The sequence below is a fragment of the Lissotriton helveticus genome, chromosome 1_2 (assembly GCF_964261635.1).
Source record: "Lissotriton helveticus chromosome 1_2, aLisHel1.1, whole genome shotgun sequence".
Classification (NCBI taxonomy): domain Eukaryota; kingdom Metazoa; phylum Chordata; class Amphibia; order Caudata; family Salamandridae; genus Lissotriton; species Lissotriton helveticus.
In genome coordinates, this window is record NC_136058.1 from 238163832 (window position 1) to 238181644 (window position 17813).

Here is a 17813-nt window from a genome sequence, read left to right on the forward strand (position 1 = left end):
GCAGCGCTAATTGATAGAAACGAGCGAAATTGGAAGGAGAAGGCTTAAGGGAACAGCCAGGTCTTTAAGTTTTTGCGGAATGAGGCAAGATTTGTTTGTGCCCGTATGTCCAGGGGGAGCGAATTCCACAATTTGGAGGCGTTGTACGAGAACGGCCTCCGGATCGCTCCCTCCTGATCTTCGGTATCAAGGTGAGGTGTGCGTTCGTGGACCTGAGTGTTCTTAGTTGTGTAAGGGACAATGAGGTCTTTAAGGATGGGAGGAGCTTTACCGTGCAGAATTTTGTGAGTTATGCAGAGAGCTTTGAAATGCACTCTTTTGCATATTTGCAGCCAGTGGAGTGCTCGAAGGGCCGGTTTGGCTGAGCAGCGGTTGTTGGTGCCAGTGAGGATCCGAGCAGCCGCGTTCTGTACCACCTGCAGTCTGTCTGTCACTTTCTTGAGTACCCCCAAGTAAAGGGCATTTCCATAATCCAATCTGGCCAGAATCAAACCCTGAATCAGGAGCTTCCTGGACTGCAGGGGCAGGATTTTACGGGAGGTGCGGAGGAGTCCATAGCAGGCTCCGGCTGTTTTCCTTGCTTGGGTGTTAAGTGTGAGCCCTTGATCCAACCAGATCCCCAGGCTTTTGATCTGAGGGGGGCCCATACAAGGGGGCCACAATGTCTCCGGACGGAAAAGGGACTGGATTACCCAGGACCAGTATCTCCGTTTTGTCACCGTTGAGTTTGAAGTGGGATTTATTCATCCAACTTGTATCTCTCCCAGACGAATGCCTGTTGGCTAAAAGACACGACGAGCTGGGTATCATCAGAGAATGTTAGCAGTAATTCCGTAGGGGGTTACAATTTTTTCAAGGGGGGACATGTATACTTAAAAGAGCCTAGGGCTCAATGACGAGCCCTGCGGGACTCCACAGTGTATTGGGGTCACCTCCGAGGTGTACTTGCCCTCCGCCACCTGGAACGAACGGCTGTGTAGAAAGGATCTCAGCCATGACAGTGCAAGTCCAGAGATGCCCACATCCCTGAGCCGTTGGACCAACGTACTATGATTCACGGTGTCAAAGGCCGTGCTCAGATCCAGGAGAATCACTGCCACTGATCCTCCCGCATCGATTTTCCTTGCCTCTTCGACAACCGCAACCATAGCCGTTTCCGTGCCCTGGCCCGGCCAGAAGCCTGTCTGAGATGGTTTCAGTAGTTCGCTCGATTCAAGGTAGTTGGACAGCTGACCATTGATGAATTTTTCTGCCACCTTGCTGGTACTTGGCAGGAGGGAGATTGGCCTAAAATTATTGAAGTCCAGGGGGTCAAGACTAGGTTTCTTCAGTAAGGCCCTAACCACAGCCTTCTTCCAGTTTGGAGGGACAGTACCCTGCGCCAGGGAAGAATTGATCACATTCATCATGGGTACAAGAATGGTGGGAGCGACCAATTTTAGGGCCTTCATTGGGGCTGGATCCAGCGGAGAGCCGCTCTTTATTGACTGAAAGATGGGTAACAGGGTGTCTTCCGTGAGAGGAGTAAACGCCTCCAGCCCTGTAACGCGAACCTGCGATGGCAGCAGGGGCGTGTCGCATGAGTCGGTGAGGTTGAGAGGGGGGAGTTGTTTCACAATGTTTTGGATCTTCTGATTGAAAAATTTTGCTAGCTCGTTACAGCGGTTGTCCGAAGGGTCCACAAGATGGGGGGGGCTCGGGAATTTTTAAAAGTGATTTCACTATTTGGTAAGTTTCTCTAGATGAGTTGGCCGCAGTACTTATCTTTTCCTCGAAGGCTGCTTTTGCCGCTTTAAGCGTCTTTCTTATAATTTAGAATTGTACGTTTAGACACCCTCTTTCTGTTAGTGTCATAGTCCTTCCTCCAGGTTCTTTCCGCCTTTTTACAGAGTATTTTTTGGGATCGGACCTCTTTGGTGAACCAGGGTAAGGTGTTTTTTTCCGGGATTTAAGAGGTTTTTTTTTTTTTTGGAAGGACTCTATTCAGAGAGGTTTCTATCCAAGAAGAGAACAGTGCCAGCGGCTGTGGGATCCGCTTCAAGGGTGGGCAGCGAGCCCTCCAGAGCCTGCTTCCATTTCTCCGGATCAAGTTTAGACCAAGGGCGTGTTGGCCTGCCATAGACAAATCTGGGAGGGGGAGTGGTCGGAATCCACCAGTTAAACGGGATAAGCCAGTGATCGGACCACGGTATAGGAATGGGTAGCGCCACCTTAAGATCCGTGATGTTTGAGAATATGGGATCGAGCAAATGCCCCAATGTGTGTGTAGAGAGATGGCTCCCCAAGTGCAGCTGATGAGCTGCTAGATCCAATAAAAGTTCTGAAGCTCCAGTGTGTCCGCTGTTATTGAAGTGTATATTTAGATCCCCCTAAGATCATGAAGTTGAAAGTGTGCCTGCCAGGGCCATTGAGGTTTCCACTAGGGAGCTGCATAATTGTCCCAATATGCCCGGAGGGCGGTATATAAGGACACCCGAAAGGGATATACAAGTGGAGATGTGAATCGAATTGAACATTTTCACAGTCGAGGAGAGGGCTGCCATGCAACCGGCAGACAAGATTGTCTCTGTGGATTATAGCTATTCCCCCTCCCTCTGACCTGGTCCAGATCCTGTATCAAATATCCAGGAGGCCGTGCCTGGACTACATCCGACTCGGAGTCCGCTGCAAGCCATGTTTCTGTTAAGAATAGGATCTCCTATTTGCGCTCCTAAGAGCATATGAACTTCCTGAGCATGTTTGGGCAGGGATCGACAGTTCAACATGGCCATGTTGAAAACGTCTGAGCAGGGGGGGGCCAGGCCTAGGGGAAGGAAACTCATATGGGCAATGAGAGCATTGATTCCCCGGGCCAATAACTGAGAGTGAGCACAGGACGGCCGTAGGGGCTGGTTCAGTTGGAGTAGGAGATCCCTGGAATACATAAGAGTACTATCGGGATTAGGGATCAGTGTCCGGCCCTTGGCCCGACCCGGCGCGGACGGGCTTACCTCTGGCGCACATCTGGCTCCATCGTCGCGCACGCTGTGCTCGTCCGCTGCGCGTACGATTTAAGGAGGGCATTTTGTAGTGCACGGGCCAAATCGCCCGCAACACTAGAGCGCCGACCGTTCCTCTAATGAAGTACACCCTGATCAAGGGCTTTGGACTAAACACTGAGGAATACAGGACCAGGTTCAGGGATACTTGAAAACCCCAGATTAGAGTTTGTAGACTTTTCAGTGAAAAAACTAGGTGGCTAGTTGAAAAGTAACAATGTGTACGCTATAGTGGGCTTAATCATTTAATTCTAGAAGAGCATCTGTTGAGTAATTGTGTTCCTGAGAAATTACATCAGTACTTGGTAGACCTTGGCCCACTTTCTCAGGAATTAGGGAAGAAGGAAGACCACTGGGTCAAGACCAGGGGGACCACATCTACCACTGGTGGGGGTGACTACCTTTGGGGGGGGGGGGGCTCAACAACCCCTTTCTTTTAAAGATGGTTATCAGTTAAAGGCTAAAAACAGTCTTCAAAAGGCCCCCCAAAACCTGTTCAGGATGGTGGGCCCATAAACCATACAGTCTAAAGGTGGGTACCAGGGTAAGCACTGGGATCCTAAAAGGTACTGATGCTTCAATTGTAAGGCCATTGGGAACCTAACTGGAGATCTTAGCTGTCCCAACAAAAATAATTCCTCTAGTGCACCTGCAGTAAATGCAGTGGTTGTTCTCTAGATGGGATCCCAGGTGAGCCCTGATCATGGCAGAGCCCGCTAAAGCAACTTCAGCCTCGGAGGGTGAGGTAGATGTAGCTGCCCTGGCTGTCTGGCCCAGTAATCTGGAGAAGTACAGACATCAGCCACATATAAATGGGGATCAGAATTGAGGCACTGAGGGATGCAGGTGCAAGTGTCACTACGGTGACTCTCGTCCCCAGGACAATACCAGACTATCAGTTTCTCGTTAGTCCTCAATGCTGATCAGGCTAAGGTGCATCCCATGGCGATGGTAGCCTTAGAGTTGGGAGGGTTACTGGTCAAAAAGGTGGTGGATATAGTGTGCACATAGCCAGCTTCCTATACTTTACTTTGTTACAGTATATAAAGTCCAGTGGATCCCCAAATGTATAGCAGGGGCTAACCTTTATAATCACGAACAACTCTTTGTGGTAGTGTGGTTGAGCAGTTAAGATAATCAGGAGGGTGTTAAGCATTTAATGCATTTACTCAATCAAGGACTGATGACACACACTCAGACGGAATCCAGACTATTTGGATGAGTATAAAAAAAGGTATACTTTATGTTTAATTTCTAGCACCAAACAGGCCTTGGCACAGGTAAGTAGAATATGCTTTCAAATGCAAACTTCATGAAAATGCAATTGTTTAAAATTGGAATCTTTGCATGTTTGTATTTGCTTTTAAAACAGTTCAATACATTGAAGTTACTTTCAATTACTTTAATACTAAAATTACGTTTTAAGTTCAAAGCAAGGTTCCATTTTTAGAAGAAAAAAAATCTATGGGAGGAAAGAATGTTATCGGTTTGCAGTTAAGTAAATTACCTGCAAGAGTAGCTTTGGGGAAAGAACCAAGGTTCAATTTAGCACTCCAATGCGGCACCAGAGCGACCAGGTGCAGGGTACCAATGTTACGCCAATGGGGCTAGAGGGCAGCTTGGTTGGGGGGCGGGGCTGCTCATGGGCAGGCCCCTTCTTGGGAGCCAAGCTCCTAGGGTTAAGGTCAGGGGAAAGGGTGTCCCAGGTCTGAACAAAGCCCACACCACCACCAGAGGTGGCTGGGCCAGGGTGCTTACGAGGTGTCAGGAGCCCAGTGCAATCCGAAGGATGTTGCCGGTTTGGGATTTTGGCTGCTGGGTCGGTCCAAGAAGTCTTGCGGGAGGAACAAACAGCTGGGCAGGCAAGTTGAAGGGCTTGGATGTCAGGTTCTCTTCTCTAGGGCGCTAGACAGCTGGGTGCAAGGGTGCCTTTGAGGTCTGATTTCACCTTACTGGGCGACTCATGGTGGAGGGAGGGGGTGATATCGCTGTGCAGAGGCTACAGGTGACGTCTGTCCCGAAGAGCTCGGCTTACGGTGGACACTGACTTTGGAGGGCTGGGGGACCTTGCTGGGATAGGTGGGCCGCTCGGGGTGCAGGCAACGGGTGCAGTGGTGGTTCCAGAAGTCTAGTGTCTTCATCCGCAGCAGGCTCAGTCGGAGTTTCTTTTGAACGGAGTTGCTGCTCGCATGAGATCTAGTCTTTGTTGAAGGAAGTCCGTCCTCCCAGGGGTTTTGGAGGTCATTGGCTGCAGAACAAGGCCATTTTTGGCGCAGGATTTCTGAAAACTGCAGTCCAGATGGTAGGGCTAGGGCCAAGTTGGTTCTTTTCTAAAGTCTCCTCTGCTGCGAGTCTTCCGTCCTCCTTTGTAGGTTTCAGGAATCTGAGGAGGTAAGGTTATCTCTCCCCTAAATTCTAAAATTATGCCACCCTCCAAGGAGTGGGGCATGAGCCGCTCTCTCTAATTGGCTGGGTCCCTTAATTTTCAAGATGGAGGGGACTGAGATGTGCTTCACCTTGCCTCCTCTACCTGAGATGGGGTTGGCAAAGGTGGGCAGACCTCTCCTCCTAGCGGTGTTATCCCGACGATTCTCTGTCCTAATAGCGGCAGAGAGAATAGGAGTCTATGCAAAATGTTGGCACAAAATCAGAGCTGCGGAAAAGGGTTCCCTAAATAACAATCTCAGGGTAGAACTAACACGCACAGGGAATTCACCAGCTAACAAGTACCTCTTGGATTCCATCCAAACTCTGGGTCTAACAGACCTTTGTAATACCTCAACGGCTCATTGTGTGTTAAAAAAACTAGTCACGAAGTCAATGAGACTTAAATCTACTACAGAGGACAAGGAAGCTTCAAAACGAGCTCATGGCTGGGTTTTGAAGCCGAAAACCTCAACCGTACGTAAATGCAGGAATAAAGATAACCACTAAAGAGAATTTTTTTGAAGCTTCGTCTGGGAGTTGGTGCAATTAATCCATTTTTACCCCCTTGGGGAAAATAGAGGAGGAGATCAGTAATGCAGGCTATGTGCTCGTAGAGTCGAGAACCTCATCCATATCATTTGTATCTGCGATTAAACTAAAAGATATAGGGAACTTTATTAAAGCCATTTTTCAACCAGCATGGAATCAGGTCCTGCAGACCGGCAGTAATCCTGTGCTTCAATTCAACTTTAACGCAGCTGAATTGCCGCCTTACAAAATTCCTTGATGTCACTGAACAGAGACTAAAAAACATATCTGTACTAGCCTCGGCCTAGTCCTACATTATGGTCCTCGGACCTAAACTAGTCCGCCGAGGATAGCTAACCTTAACTTAAGCATAGTATTAGGACCACTCCAGCAGTGACACCTTGAAGCTGCTTTTGTTGCCTCGAATAACCAGAGTGATAAGGGAACTCTATGGAGAAAGACATTAACATACTGCATAAACTCTCGACAATGGAATCTGAGCGTACTGCTCAATAACATAACCTTTATGATACAAACTTTTATCCTGATTAGAATATTAATTACATTTTGTGCAGATTTATGTACGATACAGACTGGATCATTTTAAAGTTGATTAATTTTTCAATTGCAACAATTTTATTAACTGGTCAAAATGTTTACAATAATAGATATTGATTTTAAAGATTATTTAATGTATGCAACGGTTTTAATTAATCATGCATAATAAAAAATGACTGACTTACTGTCCTAATAGGGGTGTCAGAACCAGTGGGAGCCAGTTGCTGGGGGGGGGCATCAAAAGACTGGAACAGCTGACCAAGGCAGCAGGCTTTTGAAGCTTACTGTTTTTGGATCCAGCCCATCCTGGCGGAGGGGCCATTACACCATTGGGCAGAGTGCTCTTTGTTTCTGGACCCAGAGAGCGGAGACGCTCTACCCAGGGGTCCAGAAACCTGTGTGGTGGTGGCAAATGGCAGGCAGCCATTCATGAATCCCACCAGGGATGATATTTCAGGGGGCATCTAAGATGCCAGTGTGGGATTTAATGTAAAATACTCTTGGAGGGCATCCATGTGGGTTTAATGTGCTGAGAACTTTGCTACCAAATGTCCCAGGTTTCAGAAAAGCGTTATGGAGCTGTAGAGTTCATAATGACCAACTTCCAGACCATATACTCTTTATGGCTGTACAGCACTTACAATGTCCAAGAATGGACTTGGACACTGTGGTGCTACAGTGCTCTCGCAAGTGTACACTGGACTGTCGTCTCGTGCACCCTGCTAGAGGGGTGACTTACCTAGGCCACAGGTGGTGGATTGCAGGAATGGCACATGGATGTGCCATGTCGACTTCACTCTTCTCTGTACCAAAACACGGTGCCTGTAATGGCAGTATGTGGGTCTCGAGGTGTAGGGTCTTTAAGTGTGGCACTGTAGATGCTGCAGCCCCCGGAGGCCTTCCCTGGTTACAGTGCCCTTGGTACCTTTTACAGGGGGCTTACCTGTGGCCAGAGGTGTGCCAATTGTGGGTACAATAGTACAGTTTTGGGGGAAGAATACCGGCCCTGGTAACCTGATTGGCTGGGTCCCAGGGCTTATCAAGTCAAAGTGAATCAGAAACCTGGTTAAAAGTGTGTGTGGGGCGGTTTACTGCAACAGAAACCCACTTTACTACTGTGGTATTGTCTGCTATACCTGTGGAATGTCTGCTAGGCAATGATCTGGAGTCCTCCCCATGGGCTGAGGGCGAAAGACCCATGCCGCTAGGCTTGGTGTACCTGAATGGGTGTTTGTAAGACCAAGACCAAGAGCACAGTGCAGAGAACAGGGTGATGAAGGAGTTGGAGCCTGGAAAAATGGCCTGTACTCCAAGAGAAGACAAAAAGTCTGGGATACCAGCTTCTGACCAGACATCAGCCCAGGTCCCCTCTCCTCGGGGAGAAGACCAATTAGCCCCAGAGGGAACAGAGCCCCAGGAACGTGGGCATTACACTGCAGAGCTACTGGGCCTAGGGGGACCCACGAGGGAAGATGTGAGGGACAGAAGACCTGACTCACTTCACTGATTCCGAAGTGGCTAGGGCCCTTATTGTTTTTACCAGGATGGATTTTCCTAAGGAGGTGGTGTCGGACAGATGTACCAACTTCATGTCTGGATTCCTAGAACGCTTGTGGGCCAAATGTGGAGTGACTTATAAGTTCACTATCCACTACAAATGGTCTTTTTTAAAGGTTCAATAAGACCATGAAAGGCCTGATGGGTGGACTCCCTGAAAAGCTCAGAAGGAGATAATATTTCTTACTACCATGCCTGCTTTGCAACTACAGATAGTACGGTGGAGGAAAACTCCTACTCTATTCTGTTTGGTCATCCTGTAAGGGGCCATTGTCTTGGAAAGGAAGGTGGGGAGAGACCTCAAAGAGCCTAAACCGGGATAGTGGACTATGTGATTAGCCTAAGGTCAAGGATGACTGAGTGCATGGGGGTTTAACCTTTCATTTGCATCAGCCATCTGAGATCTGTAGTCCGTATGAACAAGAAAGTGAGAGCTGAACAGTTCAGGTGGTCTATTTCCCTACAGGGTATGGTCTTTACATAGAAACTTTGACCTGGGATTGACTTTGCCAATGCAAATAATCTACTTGGAAAAACCCATAAAGGCTAAGGGCCAGATGCATTAAAGGGTTTTGCCCATTCTGTGTCTGGGAAAATGTGTTCATGCATATGGCCCTAAGATTCTTTTGGGAAATGTAAGCAATAGGGAGGTCGGAGTGTTGGGACGACTATGGTGGAAAAAGACAGTCCCTTACCTAGCACTCGACGCATCGCTGACTTAATATTTTTCTGCTGCATTGTGCACGCTCTGGCTCAACCCCCACACGCCACTGAAGATTAGTCTCATTTTCTTCTATTTTGGGCGGGTGGGGGGAGGGAGGAGGGAGGGATGTAGGAAAGTGCCCCATTTGACTGTTCCCCCCCCCCCCCCCCCCCCACATATTTTTCCTGGCCATTGATGTGATTTTGACCGAAAGTGCACTGGGCTCCTGCTAACCAGGTCCCCAGTGCCAGATCTTTTCCAAAAATTATACAATTGTTTCCCCAATTGGCAATACCCTCTGCTCTCGAGTCCCTGATAAATGGCACCCATGGTACTGAAGGGCATGAAGTCTTAGAGGGTGCCCAAGAGCTGCAGCACAAATTGTGCGACTCTAATGGACCCTCACCAAACTCATGAAAGACTGGCATTGCAGACTGCATGTTTTGGTGCAGACAAAGGTGAAAATATGAAACCTTGTGTTCCATACCCCCCTAGCACTGCATGTAATAGGTTTGTCACCGCCAGGCCTTATAGCCGTAAGGCATGGTGCCTTATATTACATGTGAGGACATAACTGCTTGAGCAGATATACTGCTGAGCTGGTCAGTTCCATTACTGCCAGCACAAGTGAACATGGAAGCCATTTTAAAACTTGCTGGACACTGGCAAAAAAACGAGTTCTCCAGCTACATGATGGCTCTGGTGCGTTGGCTGACTAGTCTCTACCAGCCTGCCATCCAAGACCGGTTTCTGACCTCGGGTGAGTGTCTTTCCTGTCAGGAGGACAAAAACCAAGCCTGCATGGGAAGAGTGTTCACACCCCTCCCACAGGATGACCTGCTGATTAGCATTTTAAGAGGCGAGCTTCAAAGAAGCTTCAGTCTTTGAAATGTGTCTGGCTCTCCTCATAGGAAGAAGCAGACCCCCTTTTGGCACCTGGACAGGTGGGAAAATTAGCTAGTCTGGTAGGCATGCCCACCCCAGCCTACTACCACCCCTAAGGTGGCCTAACCGAAAGTGGACACAACTTTCCAGATTTAGCAATCTTGGTGATTGCTAACTTAAGCATTCTGGGTCTGGATCATGCCCACTTCCCACCCACAGGAAGTGGCCATATAGGGGGTGTAGTGACCCCAGGGGTCAGTACCCAATTGGCGCATATAAAACTGTCACAAGCTTTAACCTTCTTGGTAACCTTTTTTTCAGCATCTTCTTTTTTCTTTTTTTTTTTTTTATCAGCCCATGAAACTAGTAATGGTAACTGTGGGGCAGAGGACATGGAATGAAACTCATTAGCTTGGAAGGAAGACTGTTGCAAAACAGAAGCTACTTTGAACCACATTTAGAGATTAGAAAGAATGGTTTTGGCTTCATGATTTTTGAATATATTCAAGTATTATGAACTTTATCGTGCAAATGCCTGCTCTCCATTGCCTCACAGGACAATTTTGTGCAATGCGGAGAGATGTATTCTACAGTTTTGGCCACTAAGGAGGGATGTCTGCTCAGGCCCTAGAGGTATTCGTGAGATTTCACCCTTTTCAGACCAAAGAATGGATCCTTCAGATCCTCGGAGAAGCAAAAGGTTTTAATAAGCATTATCAGGATGTTATTCAACCACTCTCCAGTGCAGTCTTAAACATAATCTTCTCAATTTGTGCAGGCAAAGCTAGTAAAATGCACATGGACTTTGCAATATGTTTTGACACTGCTAAATTAGATTTGCAGGTTATTACAGGCGGAAGAGGAAGCAATGCTTTTGCTAATTCAGTAAGATAAAGAATAAATGTTATTTTACACAATGATCTGATTCTGGTTGGTGCGGGAGTAATCTAAGACTTGAAGATTCAGTGAATGCACCAAAACCTTGTTGATACTGGAGTGTTGTAACCACCCAGCGTCATTCATACACCTGCCAGTTATGTGAAATATGAATGTTTTAACGATGCATCACTTAGTAATAGGTTTCAAGTTGGGAGACCTGGTGAGAAGGAACGGCAGGGAGTGTGTATGTGATGGTGGTACCCGGTGAGTGAGGCAATCACAAGGGATTATGATTTGTTCTAGCCACAGGGTTTTATATATACATTTCCTGGTATGTCCTGGTTTGAATTGACACTTCCTTGTGTTTTGTAGTTATTTTCCCTTCTAGGGACATGGTGTACGCTGTTGGGTATGTTTGGGAAAGATTGAAATGGGTGTGAATGCACTGCTGCCTTAATCATTAAAATAGCTTCCTTTAACACAAGGGGAGGGACTTCCTAATAAGCTTGCGTTGCTGAGGCTTCCAAGGGATTCTTCTCAAAGTAGATACTCTGAGGTTGACATGTAAATTGTTTCAACAGCAGTTTCTCACTTCTGTCAGGAATACGAAATTAAGCGTGGGATATTTTATTGGACAGTCTTCCCTGTACTGATCATGGCTGATAAATGTGGCAGATTTTTTTAGGAATGATCATTCAGGGATACCGATTTGTGTATTAGCTCGATCTTTAATGTCCAATGCAGGACAGAATGGCTTTTTACAGTACCCACCCTTCAATTAGAAAATGTATACATACACTGGGTGAGATTGTGGCACCAGAGCTTTATATCTTCTCTGGAAACCCACTCTGAACATCTCTCGGTCATATGGATCGAATTCTTTTCAGACTCCCACTCTGGTTGTTCATTCGTTGGTAGAGTTGGGGTGGATACACTCTTGGCGAGGGAGAGAGAGCTTTAACTAGGAGGAAATGTTTTTCCTATCATGCCCACTCTTATTCTTTATATTAAAGGATTGACTGTTTTCGTTGGCTCCTCTTACTGCCAATGATTGAAATATCTGGAATGGTAAATATATATTCAGATTATTCTGCAGTGACCCCAATCCAGAACCAAGACCCAGAATGTGGGGGGGTTTTTGTGGGTTTTTTTAGGCTTACACAAGTGAGTGATTTTTCGGTCAAATCCAAAGTCTGCAGTGTTGCATTCTTCACATTTAATACAAAGTCTAAATGACCGAATCATTCAAAGCTGCCTTTGGGTATTGCTTTATTGCCAACGCTTCCGCTCTTGGGGGTATGTAAGCAAGAGAAGCTATATAATTGAAAGGTACCATGGACATTGAAGGCCCAGTTCATCTCCGCTTATATAGGATTGCACCAAATCAATCTGGGAAGGTAATTGTGAGTTAAGGTATGGAAATTGATTTGGTATGGAGCTAATTCCTAATCAAGATGCATTCAAAATAAATAACGGACCACCTCTAGTTGGCGATTAGAAACCGGAGTTCAGGGGCTGGGGGAGGGAGAAGATGGGGTATACTAACGATGGAGAGGAACACTAATAAAGGGCTCCAAACAAAAAACTGATGTGTAGGAGTCTTTTCTACTTGCGTATGTCACATGGTCGAAATGAGAAATCCCAGAACACACAGTAGTAAGGCTTTGCTTCAGAAGGCTTGTGGATTTTCTTACATTTCAAAAATATTCCCAAGAAGGAAGCACCTGGCAGACCAGCCTTTTTTTTTTTTTTTCTTGAAAGTATGTGCTTACTTTGAAAAAATTAGTCTGGATATGGTGAAAAATTGACGGGATTAAGCCTCCCCGGACATAGATTTTGCTTTTGAATAAAACCGTTAGTGGATTTGGGGCTTTAGAGTGAGCACTTCCTGCTTTTGGGTTCGCAAGTATCACCACGGAGAATGCACCTTTAATGGCAATCCTGGCAAGCTGCTATCAGCACAAGCCATCAGCCCCTTTGGATTTCACAAATGTTGAGCATGTGATTGCAATGCGGATATATAAACCCTAGCAAAGAGGATTCAGTGAGTTTTAAACTGCGACTGGTGTAATGGTCATAACCTCTAAGCCCAGCAACATAACTCGGTTTTTTAACATTTCTGGGGTAGTTAAATTCATCATCTCTAATAGCATAACTGTCAAATTGCAGGGCTTGGAAGAGACCAATTCTAAAACGTGGAATAAGAAATACAGCGTTCTTTGTTATAAATAATAGTGCGTCTAAGCTCCATCTGGGCCAGAGTTTGTCTGGCTGAAGTGATCCCAAAAGCTGCTGCTTCATGGTGCAGGAGGTTAAACGAAGCGATTTGTGTGGTATACAATTGCTGAAATGTTTGCCCATTTTGTCTGCTTATTTGTTTATCTTGTCTGTGGTTTGATCCTTGTAGTTACCATCATTCTTAGCATTCTGTTCGACCCAAGAATTATTTATTTTTCCCAGGTTTGTAGATTGCCTTTACTTATGCTGATTAGTTCAAATTGGGCTTTCTGCAGGTTAGGTGCATAAGGTGTCAATCATGTTGAAATTAAATAAGTATTCAGGTGTTCTGATATCCTTTTGCAGTATTATCTGGATACTTGTACTATATTGAGCCGTTTAGAAAAATCTACTCTTGTAATATACGAGGCCCTAAGCAGTGCATGATTTGGGTATGTGGACACAAGTTGTTATAGTTGGTTCACTACAGTTTTGTTTTTTTCTTCCGGTGGCTAATTCCAGTGTGTATGTATGGAGATAAAAAAACACATTCAGTTTTTTTTTTCTTTTCTAGGTATCCCTTTAATGGCTAATAAAGAATGTATATTTGTTTGTCGCTTTTCATGCAATGTGATAATTGGGTCTGCTTGAATACATTCACAATATTTAATCTAATTAGCTTTCCGTTCTAGAATTATTGCTTAGTTGTGAATACATTTTCATAAAGGGGCAGTTGTCTATTTTCTGATTGTTTATTCCAAAAGATATAGCAGTAGTCCGATAACGTTATACAAGTTGGGAACAGTGGGGAAAGCTAGAGCGGACTTTGTGCCAGAAAACGATACAAGCCATACAGAATCACTACACCTACTTTTGCTGAAGGCTAGTGGGAGGTGTATACAGCCTTCTACTGCTGTGAGAATCACTACACCTACTTTTGCTGAAGGCTAGTGGGGGGTGTATACAGCCTTCTACTGCTGTGAGGTTATCAGCCTTCCTCCGAGCCTAGATGAGTTGCAGACTATGCTATTATACCGAACGAATCACGTAATAATTCGAGGCAGGTATGTCAGTGTGACTACCTTTGAATCCATGGGTACGCTGTCTTTTGGTGCGGAGTTTAGCTTTACCTACGTAAGCCAAATACGTAAGTGTGGGACTGATAAACAGTCAATACATTGTAGTAATTTCTTCCGTTCATGCTACAGCCACTGTTTGCTTTTGTCATTGCAATTCATATTGTATTGCAAATAAATCTTTAAAATGTGTCCTTTGTTTCCTAGAGCATTTGTGTGCTTTTCAATCGTGAATGAGTTTGGGTTCCAATAATCTTCCCTGTGATATTTCACAAGGTTGATCGTTACCTGAAATGCAGCTTAGTCCAGTATTGCTCAGTGGGTTGCTGGGTGACTAGTATCTAGCCAACTGGCTGTCTGTCTTGGGTTGGCACAAAGTGCCCGGGCTCTAGAAAGCCTCTTTTACAGGGCATTCTTTAGAGAATCTGAAAAAGTATTCGTAATATATAGGATATATATCCGGAAGGTGGGCAAGGAAAAAAGGCTGAATGAAATGGTGGTAGTTCAGGAATTATGTGCTGTAACAGAGAATTTGTCCTTTATCTGCCATCAAGTTCTAAGTTTATGCAAAGGGACCTTTCACAATTACTAATAATCCTGCCTTTCTTATCTAGTGAAAGTACTTCAGTTTCATTATTCAAAGGGCCTGCACATTGAACTATATTTAAGTCTGTCTATTCTAACTTTATGGAGGTGAGTGATTGTAATGAATCATGAATTTCTTAATTTATAGGATGCTCCTGAGAGAGGATTGCCGACACCGCAGATTCTGCTAAGGTATTTTTATTTCTGATTTTCTTCTACCCACCTGGAGCTCTATTTCGTACAATTACTCCATAATATCTTCCTAATGCCATCTGTGGCCATCCAGATGATTGACTTTAAATATGCTTTCTTGTTCTAAATAGATTGTTTTCCCCCTTAATAGGAACAGCAGCACAAAAGACCTGACCATCTTTGCTGCAGAGGCTATTGCATTCAAGCGCCAGCTTTCCCATCATGACTGTGAATTAAGCGAACAGCAAGACTGTGTTGTCAAGGCAGTCTGCTCCATGAAGCTGTCACCACCTTCAAAATCCCGCCTTGCCAAACGAAGAGCCCAGGCACAAGCCAGCAAATCCAGTGACTTTGTCCTGCAGCCCAGCCCCAGTATAACCGAAGCCCTGTTTTGTGCAACCTCTTTTCAGCCTTGAGACATTTGCACAAGCAGCGAGTTACTCTTTTATTGCACATAGAATGAAAGATTTATTTATTGTTTTAAAATGCTCAACTCAAGATGCTAAGTTGTGTTTTTAACATTAGGACATTTAGAGGTAAAGACATTTTTTTAAAACTGAGAACCATTGTGTGCTCGACAGAGGTCAGTCTTGTATTATTTATTCTTCTATCTGACCTCTTTTATATATTGTGTGCTTGAATTTGTTTGCTGCCTTAATATTTGAGTACTGGGTGCCTGAATTCAGTTTCTTAAAATTGGTGAACTAAGACTTTAAAGGAATCCTCTTGGGTATAGTGTACATTTGGATACGCCTCTTAATGAATATCCGAAGTTTAGTCCGTTCTGAATAGCTGGGCTGTTCTAACGGTTTGTTTAAAGAACTATGTATTTAAAATATTGCTTTCCACTGTTCACACTTTGAGTCCTTGTTCTGGCCCCTTTGTGCCATCTATGCAGTTCACAAATCAGTATAATGAGGATCCAAAATGCAGAAAGTAAAATCGTTTTTATTTTTATTGGCAATTTTTATTGTACTGAATTAAGAGTCTACAAGTAAGCAGAGTGCATGGGAAGGTAGTGGAATGAATATTTTTAATTGATCCTTTTTAACTGTTTTTGATTTTATGTTGAAAGCCACAATTTAGCTGGAGTTATTTTGATTCTCCTCCTCTTTGGTGCTGTGACAATGGATACTAAGCAATAGGAAAATCTAGTTGTGTGACTTAATCAGTTATTGAATATCACTTTTGTTCGTGGCCATGGTATTTTCAGAATCACTAGTTTAAAATTTGTTTGGTGGTTTAGAAATGTGGTCACTTCTACATATGCAGATTTTAGGTACTTCTACTCTGCCATCATTAACGTTTTTTTGGCTCAACCGTGCAGAAATGGTATGAAGATACTTTTACCTACATGTAAATATTAATCTCCATGCTATTTTTCCTGACCATTGTAAGTTTTTTTTCTTTTTTTCTTTTTTCATGGCTGACGGTGACCGACCGGACTGTTAACCAAAGATGGTATTTCAAACAGGACTGTATGTGAACACAGTTCAGCCAAATTTGGCGGGTGTTATGCTAATCCGCTTGTTTACAGCTGCTGTCTGATTCACAGTGACTAAATAACTTAAATTGTGTGCGAAGCACTTCCAAAGCTGCTAATACCAGCCTATGATTCAAAGTGGTTTAAGATGTAAGGATCAAGGTGGTGTGTACTGGAGCCAATTTTGAAAGTAATAAAATGGTAGTTGGAGTTCAGCCAGTTTTCTTGTCATGTAATGTGAATGATCAAGGGTTTTGTTGCATTTTTTAGCACTTAACATAGTTATTTTTGTACACAACACGACTAACCATCGCCAAGGAAATGGTTGTATATTTGTACAAATATTTTATATTCTATCCATGGGAATGCATATACTTTTTATTTTCAGTTTTATTATCTTCCGTTATGGAACAATTACGTAAAAAAATACTGCTTTTATTAAGTTTAAAGAAACTTGGATAAAACTCAGGTATATGGCCTTTATTTGCTTGGTCCTCAGTGTTTCAGCATAATGTATGAAATAAATTTACCTCATTCTTATTACTTTGTTTTGGTGTGGTTTCTGGACATGGCTATCTTCAGGAGAAAAAGCATGCCTATACCCAGAATGTTTCAGTGCCACTGTTCCTGGATGCAAAACGGCGGAAGCCGACAGCCACCCTCTTCATTTGGCATTCTAGTTGGATGTTCTTCTGTACTCTGTGGGTGAATAACAGGTCTTACAAGCCCTGAAATGTTAGCTCTCCCGGGTCAATGTTTTTAAGTACACCAAGTAAATAATACCAGTTCATCGTTGATATGTGAAACATCTCTTGTTAAGGCGAACTATGAAGAACAATAAGATATAAAGGTCAAAGAACTATTGAGCTTAGCTGTCTGGAGTTTTGTTTTTAAACCGGTATCTTGCACTTAAACAAAACCATTAAAGTGAAGTTAAGACTGATAGTTGGATGGATGAGTGATCTGCTACTTATGATGGCAGATATAGAGTGCTGCGGAATTGAAACCATCTGTGGAACATTCATACTATAGAGTAGTGAAGTTTGGGTGTAGTGAAATTAAGGAAATATTCTCTTTGGAAAAATATTTAAGATTGAAGTATTCCTGCCATGGTGATTGGAATTAAAAACGGAGGGGAAGCACTGAAAACAGTTCCATAATACGTTTACACCACAGGAGCACTTAAATATATTTTCCACCCTTGCTAATCCTATTGCTGCTTGGCAGTGTCCTATGTGGCAGAGCCATCATGTCCAATTATATGGTACCACTATTCTACATGCATCAAATTTCAGAAGAACTGAGACCAAGGCTTCAGGTTTCTTGTTGCCAATAGGAGCCCTGTTTCTTGGGAAAGGGGTGTAGTGTTTTTAAACATTTTTTTAATGCATTTATAGATATACATGTGGTGTTGAGCATAATTACATAGTTGAAGTATCATATTGGGTGGGTATCCCATTCCCTGTCAACATCTTTTGAGGAGATCACCTCAACCAAACCCGTTTATCTTTTTTATAAAGCATGCAATGCACTCAACCAATGATTATCATGCCAAAGTAACTTTTAACCTTCCCAACTACCCCTCCCTCCCTTTTCAGTCTCCGGCACTACTGAGAAAATCCAGGAGGAAGTAACACTAGCACTCAATCGTGTATTATCTTACGTCCTGCCTTTCTGCTGGCCAC

The 17813-nt window shown here is 44.2% G+C and overlaps 1 protein-coding gene across 3 annotated transcripts in view; it reads left to right on the top strand.

The window, feature by feature from the left end:
* The window catches only part of MKNK1 (MAPK interacting serine/threonine kinase 1), a 183597-nt gene extending 166929 nt beyond the window's left edge, over window positions 1-16668 (top strand). For all 3 annotated transcript variants that reach the window (XM_078671672.1, XM_078671674.1, XM_078671673.1), the window contains 2 exons: window positions 14602-14645; window positions 14797-16668. In XM_078671672.1, the coding sequence (XP_078527798.1) occupies window positions 14602-14645; window positions 14797-15061 (309 nt within the window). In that variant the 3' untranslated portion in view covers window positions 15062-16668. The remainder of the gene's footprint in view (window positions 1-14601; window positions 14646-14796) is intronic.
* The last annotated feature ends 1145 nt before the right edge of the window (window positions 16669-17813 follow it).